This window comes from Psammomys obesus, unplaced genomic scaffold (assembly GCF_907164565.1).
Source record: "Psammomys obesus unplaced genomic scaffold, mPsaObe1.curated_primary_1811, whole genome shotgun sequence".
Lineage (NCBI taxonomy): Eukaryota > Metazoa > Chordata > Mammalia > Rodentia > Muridae > Psammomys > Psammomys obesus.
In genome coordinates this window covers 18,913,122-18,925,537 of record NW_026595981.1, presented here as the reverse complement: position 1 = coordinate 18,925,537, position 12,416 = coordinate 18,913,122, and the positions used below count along the sequence as shown (strand labels likewise).

General features: G+C 50.1%; 1 protein-coding gene across 2 annotated transcripts in view; it reads left to right on the top strand.

Annotated features, from left to right (window-relative positions):
* The first annotated feature begins 427 nt into the window (after positions 1-427).
* Mycbpap (MYCBP associated protein) overlaps positions 428-12,416 on the top strand; it is a 20,260-nt gene continuing 8,271 nt past the window's right edge. The window contains exons 1-10 of one of the 2 annotated variants that reach the window (XM_055620046.1): positions 428-491; positions 7,124-7,251; positions 7,752-7,914; positions 8,049-8,152; positions 8,817-9,000; positions 9,258-9,373; positions 9,973-10,114; positions 11,170-11,285; positions 11,372-11,490; positions 11,934-12,045. In XM_055620046.1, the coding sequence (XP_055476021.1) occupies positions 449-491; positions 7,124-7,251; positions 7,752-7,914; positions 8,049-8,152; positions 8,817-9,000; positions 9,258-9,373; positions 9,973-10,114; positions 11,170-11,285; positions 11,372-11,490; positions 11,934-12,045 (1,227 nt within the window). In that variant the 5' untranslated portion in view covers positions 428-448. Of the gene's footprint in view, positions 492-603; positions 712-7,123; positions 7,252-7,751; positions 7,915-8,048; positions 8,153-8,816; positions 9,001-9,257; positions 9,374-9,972; positions 10,115-11,169; positions 11,286-11,371; positions 11,491-11,933; positions 12,046-12,416 lie in introns of those variants that run through there. The other variant, XM_055620047.1, reaches the window with a different exon arrangement.

The following is a 12,416-nucleotide window of genomic DNA, read 5'->3' as shown; positions in this document are numbered from 1 at the left end:
AATTGAGATAAAAGGAATATTTTCACTGGGGAACCAAACGCAACATCTGTGTGCAGAGTATGGGAAAAGGATGGAGGTTGCATGGGCGGGGCTAACGTCAAGCGCGTCGGGGCGGAGTCTGGGGCACATAAGCCAGGTCAAGGCCTGGTCAGGCAAGGGTGAGCTGGGGGTGCAGGGAAGCCTGAAGGCTGGTCAGCTAGCGGCCCAAGGCAGGAACATCTGGGGAGTCTGGGTAGGAATCCCAGAGAGCAGCCGAATTACTACTGTCCCCATTCCAGCAACTCAGCCTGGACCAGCTCCCTCAGCTACCCTCTGTCCTTCTCATCCCAGCTGATGACGCCTTGGAGCTCTCTAGCGCCTCCTATGACGTCAAGAGACGGACCGGGGCATTCTCGGTATTTGCGAGCTGTCGTGAGGAGGTGCTTGCTGCAAGGGGGGCTGCGCCCTGATGAAGAAGATTAACGATAAACAGTCCCCGCCCAAGTTGCTCGGTGGGTGCGCGCCCCCGCGCGGGCCGTTGGTTGCTACGGACGCTGCGGCGGCCGCTGGCGGGCGGAGTCGCGGGGGTGCCGCCTGCGCAGTCATCTTGTGGGCCCCCGGAGAGCAGGACCACTCTGGTAACCCGGGGCGGCACCATGAAAGCCCTCAAGAAGGAATCCCGTGTCAGAATACCAGCCAACAGGTTCCTGGAGGCCGCCGAGAGCGTCAAAGGTTGGCGCTGGAGGCCTTGGGTGTTCAGGATTTGGTCTGGGGTTAGAACACTGCAGATGTGAGGGAGGGTCGCATGGACGATAGAGTACAGGAAACAGCAAAAAAATCTCAGGAGCACAACGCCCTGGACTTTGCTGGTGGTAATATGGCAAGTGAGGGAGTTGACAGGGGACTTCAGGGGTCACTGGCAGGGTCAGGCCTTGGACAGGAGGAGGAACAGAACTCCGAACTCCAACTCAAAACCTATCTTAGGGTGGTAGAGGGGACAGGCTCCCCCGATGAGATGCCCAAGAACCAGGAGCGCCTGATGAGGTTCTCGGGAACTGAGGCAGGGGTCACCTAAGGCTCATGCTGGGGGAAATCCCCAAGTAAAAATAACAAAACCCCTAACTCTATTGGTTTCAGAGTGCCGTTTATTTCCTACCACTTGGCCTTTCTAGCCTCATGACAGAGATCCGGCTTAAGAGGGACTACTGCCCTGAACACTTCCATTTGCAAACCACTCCCTTTTCAGAAATTTCCTGCTGGGGATGGAACCCAGAGGGGCCTGTGGACGCTAAGCAAGCATTCTGGTCCTGAGCTATCCCTTGCCCTGTTTTCATTTGTGGAGGTTTGTCATGTGTGGACACATTAAGTATCAAGATTGTGACTCCAATCCTCCAGAAAACAATCAAGTGAAGACCCCGGAGGAAAAATACTTATAAACGAAAATATGGGTGCCTGTGCCAGTTGTAGGCGCTCAGCACTTCTGAATTAGGCCTCGGGTGGTTGGCTTAGGGAGAAGGGCTTTTTGAAGTAGATGACATATGTGGCACGGATTGAAGAAAAAGACAAATAAAAAGGAAGGGTTTGCTTCTCTGCGTTTGGAGAGCAGTGTGCATTCACGAATCAATGACAGAGACGTCCGTGTGGGTGGGCAGGGGACGGACCATGGAAAGGGCTTCTCCGGTGAAATCCGAAAGTCTTGGTGTGTGACCTCGCAGGCTCTGAGAGCACCCAGCCCCCTAGGCCTGGCGCAGCACACTGTGAAGAGAGGGGTAGGCCAGGAGTCAGTAGACTCCCCTGGGAGGCCCACAGAACTAACAGGACCGGGGTGGGGTTTTTGGTGGGGTTTTTTTTTTTTTTTTTTTTTTTTTTTTTTTTTGGCTTTCTTTCATGTTTCTTCATAGTATAAAAAGCTGGTGCTGTTTCGTGACATACTTTTAATAGTTAAGAGAGAAGGAAAGAGAGAGAGAGAGAGAGAGAGAGAGAGAGAAAATAATCAGTTCCCTTTCCCAAGGGCAGCCAAGGGCTCTCCTAGCCACTGCCTCGTGCTCACCTACTTTCAGGGCGATCTTAATCAGATTTGAACTTTCTGCTGTAAACAGATCAAGGAAGGATTTTTTTTTTTTCACTGCGTATTTGTTTTTAATAAGGGGAGGATTCAGCTTGTTAAATGGTCTTTGAGTTGAGAACATGCCCCAGAGTAGGGCGGAAAAGCGTCTCTTGGACTCTCTTAGAGGTTCCTAGGGCAGTGCACCCATCTCCCCGGTGTCACGTGTCCACAGTGTGATCTTGTCCTCTTGTGCTGTGTGTCTCTGAGTCTGTGACTCGGGAGCTTTAGAAAAACAAGCAAACGTGACTGGGAGCCTGTTTAGAGACCCGAACTCCCTACCGATTCCTGGGGATCTCTTGGTTCTTGTTATTAAGCCACAGGGAGCACCAGATGCCCCTTCTACTCCAATGGCAGTTCCTGCCTTGATTTCCCCCAGCTCAACCCTGAAGTCAGTTTCCCAAAGACTTTCAGCAACACTGAGGTAGAATGACTTGTGTAGGAAGTGGGAAAGAGTAGGTCCTATCTTCTACCTCTTCCTGTGGCTCCAGCTCTTCCCAACCTCCTTAGCAACTACTCTTGCCTGAGCTTCAGCTGAGCTAAGCTCTACCATCCCATTCAAAGGGACTCGTGTCTGACCCCCTCAACTGCCAGGACAGAGAAATGTCAGCTCACCAACAGCCCCATTCACCTTGGACGTCCAGAACAAAGCATGTGGGTCTCAGGTTCAGTAAGTGACAGCTACTGAACTGCTACTCTATCTTGTGGGGCCCTCCAGGACACCCTGAAATGCCCCCAGCCTGAGTACCGGTCCTTCCGGCTTGGTCAGCTTCAAGTCTGTCTATTTTCATCAGCGGATGGGTCATTCTGAAATTGTCAGTGTTCCACTCTCTTGGACTAGGGGTCAGATGCGTCTCTAGACTTCATTTAATATCCATTACAGAGAATATATATATATATATATATATATATATATATATATATATATAATCGTTAAGTTCCTGCCAGAGATAATTCACCAAGCACCATTTTGTTGTTGTTGTAGTTTTGTTCTGGGATAAGGTCTCAAAGCCACCATGTTCTCTTTTCCCCTCACCCTGATCAGCAGCCCTGCCTCCCCAGCAAGCTTTCCAGCTCACCATGCCACACACCTGCCAACAGTCAGCCTTGCACCCGCTGCAGCCTTACCTGTAACACCACCATCTGCAGCTCCACCTCTGCAACACCGGAAAGCTGTCGATGCAGCTCTTCCTCAAACGTTCTTTAGGGTCTTCAACTCTGTGACTGGCGTGGTGGTTCTTTGAATGCCTAATCGGACCTATTGGAGTGTTTTGTTTTGTTTTTTTTTTTTTTCATGCCAGCATTCATGTTATCACTGTGTGCTTATGTTTCCTTTGAGAGAAACTGTATTGAAACCTATCTCCTCTGTCCTTTACAGCGTGTAGAAGGTATAAGCCGGGCATAGTAGCTCGCACCTGTAAAACCAGCACTGAGAAAGCTAAGGCAGGAGAATTGCCGTGAGTATGAGGCAAGCCCGGGCTAGATAGTGAGTTCCAAGACAGCCTGGACTGGAAGGAGACCCTGTCTCAAAAGAAAACAAAAGAGCAAAAGAATGTAGTTGGCAGATAGTCTCTAGGATGGACTTCACTTTAAAATGCACTTGTCAGTTTAATGAATATTTAGTTAACCAGAACACATGCCATGCCCGAGCTGTGCATTTATTGTGATGCACTCAAGGTAGTTCAGACCTCAGGCCAGAGCTGTCAAAGGCTGCTTGCTGGGCATGGTGGGAGCTTTGGCTCCAGGAATCTTCAGCCGTGCTGAATGTTTGTGTTTACATCTATCTTCCAGTAATTCTATACCCATCGGTGAAAAGCACGTCTGGATCTGTTTAGCCCCTAGGGAAGATGCAGACCAACCAAGGTGATGGGCAAAAGAAACAAATGTCCTGGAAAGCACATAATGTGGAAATACTTCTTTTGCTTTCTTCCTTCCTTCCTCCTTTATTTTTCAAAACAGAGTTTCTCTGTGTAGCCCTGGCTATCCTGGAACTCAGTCTGTAGACTAGGCTGGCCTCAAACTCACAGAGATCTGTCTGCCCCTGCCTTCTGAGTTGGGATTGAAGGTCTATGCCACCACGACCCAGCATGGAAACATTTCTGAAATCAGATCTTTTTCTGGGCTGCCACCTGCTTGCGGTGTTTGTATAGAAGGGGAGAGAAGGAAAAACCAGAACCCAAGCCAATCTAGATGGAGGCTGAGGCAGAAGGATGGGCAAATTCCAGGCCAGCCTGAGCTTCAATAGGAAGAAAAAAAAGCTAAATCAAAACCCAAGGCTGCATCTCCAGGTGTGGCGGAAGATCAGGTGGAAATGAGGTCAGACTGCTCAGCTCTGCGTGTGTCTGTGTGCTCGCACTTTGTGCAGAGATGGCCCTGGGCTGCTTCTCCTGTGGAGTAGAGTTATGTTTGGAATGATACCTTTTCTTTCTTTCTTCCTTTTTTTTTTTTTTTTAAACCACCTCCAAAGTGGACATTTCCATTTTAAAAACAAAACAAAGCAAAACAAAACAGTTTGTGTAAACCGAAGCCCCTGCCTTGATGTTGAGTGATGTGTTCTCCTAAAGATGAGAGTACTTTGGGAGCACTGGAGAAAACCAACATGCTGTTCTGAACACGCTGGTGGCTGAGTTTAGGTTCTCCTTTGATTGCTTTGTATAGGTGTTTACATCAAACCCTTCTCCACCCGAGGAGGAAGAGATGAAATTACCAACCAGAGAAGCGAGGAGGGATACATCTGAAAGAGTTATACACCTCTCTGGAGGCAGACAGAATGCGTCCCCGTCAGAGGGCCCATGGCTGCCACTGAGGTGGCATAAAGTCTTATCTCTGCATTTTTCAGCAGTGACATGGGTCACTTCTGGCATCTTCAGCTGCACCAGGACCCTTAAATAACCTTGTCCTCAATCTTGGTCCCCTAGGCTGCCTCCCCTCCCCCAGCCCTGACAATGCCTTCAGGATAGGCTGCCAGTGACATGACTCCTACTTCCTCCTGCCTTTCTGCTTCCTCCCACCCCACCCTCAGCCCTAGCCTCACTCCACTCCAGTGATTTCACAGTGCATGCTTTGAGTTCCAGGGTTCTCCCTCCTCTCTGCTGGCCTCTAGGCCTCTTCCCGATTTTCTCTCTGGAAAGTTTCAGTTGTGGGGCTTCTCTTCCTCCTCCACTCTCAGTAGGAATATCACCTCTTTAAGGAGGCTCCCACAGTCACCGCTTAGCGCCTGACTATTGGCCCAAGCACAGTCTGCTTGACTTTTTGGTCTCCTGTGGCTGCTCTCACCCCCAGCTGAAACTGCTTTGTATTCCCAGGACCTCACCATGTAGCGCTGGTTGGCCTGGTTTCACTGTATAGACCAGGCTGGCCTGAAAGTCTACTGCCTCTGCCTCCCAAGTGCTGGGTTTCCAGTCTTTTTAATAAAAGACTTATGTATCTGAGTGTTTTGCTTAACTTATATATGTGTGCCACACTGTGTGCCTGGTGTGCACGCACGCAGAGGTCAGAAGAGGGCAACAGGTTCCCCGGGATTGGTGTCACAGATGGCTTTCAGCTGACATGCAGGTGTTAGGACTTGAAGCCTAGATCCTCTGCAATAACAACAACTGCCCCAAAATCAATCAGGTCTTCAGACTGCTTAAAACTGGTGGCAGAGGCTGGGGGATTTCTGTGAGTTCAAGGCCATCCTGGTCTATACAGCGAGTGTTAGGCCAGCCAGGACGACATCGTGAGACCTTGTCTCGAAAGGACCAAAAGAAGCCCGATGCCAAGCCACTGGGTGTGGCGGGGCCACAGTGTAACCTCAACACTTGATCGATGGGGTTAGGAGGATCACCAAGGGGTATCCTGGGTTACACAGAGAATTTAAGGCCAGCCTGCGCTACATAAAAACCTTAATCAGAGAAAGAAAAATTATCTGGGCGGTGGTGGTGCACAACTTTAAATCCAGCACTTGGGAGGCAGAGGCAGGCTGATCTCTGAAGTTGCTGTCCAGCCAGGTCTACAGATCGAGTTCCAAGGCAGCCAGGGCTACACAGAGAAATTCTGTTTTGAAACGCCCATAAATAAATGAACGAGCACATACATAAATTAAACTGAATAAAATAAAGAGGGGCCGGGTACGGTGGTGCACAACTTTAAGTCTAGCACAGAGAGGCAGGTGCATCTCTGTGAGTTTCAAGGCCGCTGTAGTCTGCATCTGAAGAGGGGGTTCCAGGCCAGGCAGGGCTACACGGGAGACCTTGTCTCAAGTAACCCCCCCCCAAAAAAAAAAAAGGTAAAAATTTAGATGAAAGAAATCTGATGCCTTCACCCAGGCGGATAAGGAAACATCTGGTCTAGCTGCCCTAATCCATTGGCCCAGACTCTCAGGTCTTGGGTTTTTGTTTTGTTTTGCTTTGCTTTGCTTTTTTTTTTTTTTTTATAAAATTCCCAGTTCAACACAGTGATCAGGATACTGTATTTGAAAGACTATGCCCAGAAGATTGTAATCATAATACCAAAATACTAGTTTAAAGTGGTGATTCTTTTAGTCCGGTTTCTTCTTTTCGTGCATAGAGGGCAGGTCCAGAAACATAGAGCAATGTATGCAAGGTCGTCCCACTTGAGAATGCCATGGCTTTGACTATAGACATTCAGTCACCACGGCAACCCAGGGAGAGTTGGTAGGAGAGAACTCACATCACTTTGGAGTACCGGGACAGCCTCTGCTGTCCTGTCCTGTCCAGGTGGCTGTCTTGACCCCCCTAGCACGCAGTTTAATATAGAATTTATTTACTTGAATCAAGGTCTTACTATATAGCCAGGGCTGGCTTTATAACTTTTGATCTTCCTGTCTCTGCTTACAAGAGCTGGGCATACAAGCCTGAGTCACCTTTCCTAGCTTTTGTCATCCACTGTATTAGGAATTGAACCCAAAGGCTTCACCAGCCAGTTCATGCTTGCTAGGGAAGCATTCTGAGCTGCATCCTGAGTTCTCAATTGATCATCTTACTTATGTATTAAGATTTGCAGAGACCCCTTGGAACATATCTCTCTGCTTCTCTCCAGAAAAAAAGCGGACAAAGGTACCTGAACAGCCCACTCCCCCTATTCAGGAAGAGCCTGAGCCTGTCAGCAATGTCTTACAAGGAGATGACATTCTTGCCTTGGCCATTAAGCAGGAAGACTTGAAGAAGGTAAGGCTGAAGGCCAAGGATCCCTAGAGCAGCCGGCTGTACTCACGGTCCATCTCTCCAATCGGCTTCCTGATACCATGTGCCCCCTACCCCACAGTCCACCAGATACAAATTCTTTCACTTTTAGCATCTGAAGGAACTTACGGAAAGTTAGGTGTCCACATTTCTGACATTCTAGTAGAGCCATCCACAGCTGGCAAGTAAGGTCAAGCATCGTGGATAGACCTGAACACAAGCCTCTGAGCTCCAACCCTTATCTGTCAGTCGCTCTTACTTAATGCGCCTGGACTTGCCGGGTGTCATCCCCCCTCCCCCGTCAGGTTCCTTCTCAATCCCAGGTATGTCACACAGGCAATTCCAGGCCAGGATGTATGCATGGAGCTAGGGAGGGCGAGTAGTTAGCCCTCAGGGATTCTACCAAGGACAGGGGTGTGTGCGTGTATGTGTGTTCTTCCTCCTCTTCCCAGGTAGCATTCCTCTCTGCTTTGTTTCTCTTTTAGCAACATGCCCCTACGTTTGCAGAAATGGGAGAAAAGCCTATCATTACTCAGAAATTCATCATCCGTAAGCTCAAGCGGAAGGATTCTAGTAGAAGAAAGGTCTACCAGTTGGTAGCACATCCTGCCAACCCAGATGCCGCCACAAAGCCCCTGGACTACTCTGGTATGGGGTTCTGTCACTGTAGGTTTTGCATTCTTGGGTGGGTCTTGAAAGAGAGCCCACTCTCCACCAAACAATTGCTCCGTGTGTGTGGTTCGAAGCTTCTGTTTCTCCACTCCTCTTCCTGCCGCCTTCAGGTCCCAGTGACAGCTTCATAAGCAGTGGCCAGATCCTGCCTCATCAGATCTTGGGGAGTCTCCAGGACTTTAAAAGAATTGCAGTGGCTCGAGGGAACAGCCAGGTTTGTCTGTAGAGAGCTAGGTGGCTGAGAGAAGTTGCTGAAGCCATTTGCTCCCTGCAGAGTCAAAGGGTGTGGGGGGGAGAATGGGGTGCAGGGGGGGGGGTTCTAGACATAGGTCAGCCTCTGGGCCTAGATGAGAAGTGACCCTTCGGAAAGCACTTGCAAGTCACAGAAGCCAGTTGCCAGTTTAAGATAGCTTTAGCTGAAGTGGGGATTTAGGAACCCAGAGCCTGCCTTGTGGAACTCTGGGTAGACCGAACCCCACAACACAGCAGAGCTCTGAGCCCAGCTCCTCACTCCCCTTCTTTGGAGACTGAATGGCTGAAGCACATTCTGGGGGAAGATGTCCCCCATTGTACCCCATTTTACCTTCCTGCCATATAGTTCTTCTGTCTCAAATCCTTCACTTTATCTCTGTTGGGCAGGGTGCTAGGGGCCCAGCTCAGCCACTCTGGAGGAAGTTATCAACTGTGAAGAAGATAGCCACCCTAAAAGACGCTGACCTTTCAGGGCAGAGGAGACTGTCAGCATTCCCCCCAGGCTCCCTGGCTTGTTTCTTGTTGCTTGCCACCATGTGGTCTCGAAGAGGAGGGATTGGAGTCTTAGAGCAGGACAGAAACCAGGGCCTGGGCCAACCCTTCCTCCCCTGCTTTGTGCTTTCCAGGTGGCCAAGCTCATCCACACCCAGCCCTGTGTGATGACCCTCATCTCGGCTAAAGAAGAGCCAAAGTCAAAGGCCTTGAAAGAAGAGAAGAGGCCTCCATTGGCCCCACCTCTTCAGCACAACTTTTTGAAGAACTGGAGAAGGCACCTTGCCTTGTGGAAGAAGCAACAGGAAGCCCTCAGCGGTGAGCCGAGCTGAGCTTACAGAGACCTGCCAGGCCTCCATCTGGCACAGAGGCTCTTCTGCGTCGTCTTCCCGACCCATCTGCAGCCGATGCACACACACTGACATTTGTGCCAGCACTGTCCACTGTCAAGCGCTTCGGGCTCCCAGGCCCTGGGTTCTGAAATGAGCCCAAGAGTGGGCCACCCAACCCATAGTGCCGGAACCTGTGTGCTCTGTGTTGGTGCAGTGGTCACAGTCTTCCTTCCCCCTCTGCAGAGACCCTGAAGAAGCCACCCAGTGATCTGTTGATGCATGCTGGGGAGAGCTACAGAAAGATCCAGGAGGAGCGGGAGCTCATTGACCGCGTACTTCCTACCCAGCATGACAGAAAAGTGAGAATGCCCAAGTACAAAGAGGGGGAGGGAGACAGGGAAAGAGGGAGCGAGGGGAGAGGAGAGAGAAGGGAGAGTGGAAGGGAGAGGGAGGGGGAATGGAGGGAGAAAAAAGGGGAGGACAGGGGAAAGGGAGACAGGGAGCGAGGGAAAAAGGGAGGGCCAGACAGACAGACAGACAGACAGAATGCACATGGGGAGCAGTGCCAGCTTGTCTCCAGTTACAGTCGTGGAGAAAACAGCCTACCAAACATTATTAAGTCCCTGGGATCTTTATTGTATTATTTTATGTTCTGGGACTGCTCACTTTAATAATTCAGCCCGAGGTGGTCCCTGGTGGTCAGTTGATCATAAGAGGCTTAATGTTTGTCTCTTAAAGGTGTGTGTTCCAATTTTTGGTCTAACGAAGGCCAAAGAACCATGCTGTGTTTTGGTACATCAGTGAGTTCCGGGGCTGGGACCAGCTCACCCCATCTTTGTGGCTTCTTGAGAACAAGAAGCTCACGCTTCTGCCATTGGGTCCTAGTGGATGCCCCTGCCCAGTCTCTGGGGTACGGAGGTGACCTCGCTGCTCTGTCTTTCCTTGTCAGGGCTTTAAGGGGGCAAGTTGTTTCTGGAATCCACTGGAATACCTGGGGGATGAGATGACAGGCCTTCTCATGACCAAGACAAGAACTCAGCGTGGCCTGGTGGAGCCCATCACACACATCAGGAGGCCCCACTCCATCCAAGTGGAGACCGGTGAGAAACTGGGCCCAAGCCCACCAGCTTCCTGTGCCTGGTGTCGGAGGCAGGGCAGGTGGTCAGCGTGATCCTGGCCCAAATCCTGGATCACTTGGCTTTGAGCAAGTCACAAGCTCTACCTGGGATCCAGCTCCTACACCTCAGTGAAACTGATAGAAGTGCTAAGGGGCGGAGGGCAGAGCCTAGAAACCTGGGCATGGAGCTTTCACCAGCCCCATGTAGCTGTTGACTGGAATGTGACTTAATCTGTAGAGAAATGAGCTGTCAGTGTAGACCAGCTTGGAAAAAATTATTTTAATAGTCATTTTTAATTAATTAATTAATTTTCTGAGACAGGGTTTCTCTGTGTAGCCTTGGCTGTTCTAGACTCACTTTGTAGACCAGGCTGGCCTTGAACTCACATGGATCTGCCTGTGGCTGCCTCCCAGAGTGCTGGGATTACAGGCGTGCATCACCACACCCTGCTAGTCGTCATTTTTATATCGATTGCATATTGGAATAATAGTCTTTGTAGTGAGTAAATATGCCAAGAGTTAAATAAACCATGTTAAATTGAATCTCACCTAGAGCTGTTTTACCTTTTCAACATGCATCTAGAAAATTTGAAGTGACACACAGGGCTTGCATTTGTGGTTTATATTATACCTTTATGGGGTAGCCATCATTTAGAGCACAGCCCCACTGTGCTGGTTTTCTGAATTTCTACAAGGTATTTGGCTCCCATTGTCCTTGATTTTATATCAAAAAGGGTTATGAGAGGGTTAAAGGAGACATTATATGCATTAACGGGTTTTGGCTCCTTGCTTAAGACTCAAGAGAAAGTAGTTGCTGTTGTTATTGTAATCCAAAGATTTGGCTGTCTGGTAGCTGATTTTGTGGGATTCCTGTGTAACATTGCTAAGTAGGTGTAAGACCGGAGAACTGAGGTGGAGCTGCTCCTCAGAAACTGCATCCATTCCCCAATCCTTCTCAGAGTGCTTTTGGGATCTGTGTTTTCGGACCCTCGAGGCATGATGGCACCCTGTGCTGAGGGTCTCCCAACTCCACCCTAGGAATAGCACCCCAGAAGGATCCGTGGTACCGCTACAGCTGGGACAGGAGTCTGTTTCTGATCTACCGACGCAAGGAGCTACAGAGTATCATGGCAGAACTGGATTTCAGCCAGCAGGTTGCTAATGCCTTCATACCCGGTCCTGAGGGGCCTTAGGTGGCACCTGCCTGTCAGCTCATAGTCCCTCTTTCCACTGCTCTTAGGATATCGATGGTCTGGAGGTGGTGGGCCGTGGGAAGCCTTTCTTATCTGTCACAGTGGAAGAGCAGCATTCACCAGTTCAAAAGAACCAGGAAGGCTCCTCTGAAGACACAGTGTTGCCGTGAGTCTGAGTTGGGGTTGGGGGGCGAGGGGTGAGGGGAGAGGCTGGAGAACATGCTTGCCTTTATACCCACTTGTGTCAGAGGGTGGGATGTCCTCTCTGAAATAAAAAATCAGGGAGGCTTGATCTCAGCCCGGCCCGTAGCTGCCATCCCTTTCTCTAGCCCATCCCAGCATCTTGGCGGGCTGCCTGCTCTTGTCTTCTTCCCCACAACCAGACTCTACTGGCGATTGCCCAGACATTACTGTGTCACTTGACTGTCCCCACCCCCCCAGAGCCCTCCACAGCTATGCATAGGGAATGGCCCTGGAGAGAGACTTGAAGAGACCCCTCGAGGCTGATTGCATCTCTGTGTCCACGGGTTCCAAGTGGTGTGACTGCTTAGCCTCCAGGAAAATAAGTAGTTTTTGTTGTTGTTTGTTTGTTTTTTTATCTTTTTTCAGAAACTCATTGACCAACCTCTCCGACATGGCCCCTATGCCTATTCTTGGCCCTTCACTGCTGTTCTGTGGGAAGCCGGCTTGCTGGATCAGAGGCAGTAACACAGAAGACAAGGTAGGCTGTCTCTCTCAGCCCCATGCGCTTTCAGGAATGGCCTCCGCCGTGGGTGCAGCCCCAAGGTGACCGTGACAGTCACGGAGAGTCCACACAGTTTCTGATTTGTGCTTTTATCTGATTGCACATTCCGCATGGCTGAAAATGGTAACAAGTGGCACTAACCCAGGCAAAAGTGAGGTCACAAGGCTCAAAAGAGAGCATCACTGGCCTGGGTGGTGGTAGTGCACACCTTAAATCCCAGTGCTGGGGGGTGGGGACAGAGGCAGGAGGATCTGTGTGAGCTTGAAGCCAGCCAGAGTAAGTTCCAGGACTGCCTGGGCTACACACACACACACACACACACACACACACACACACACACACACACA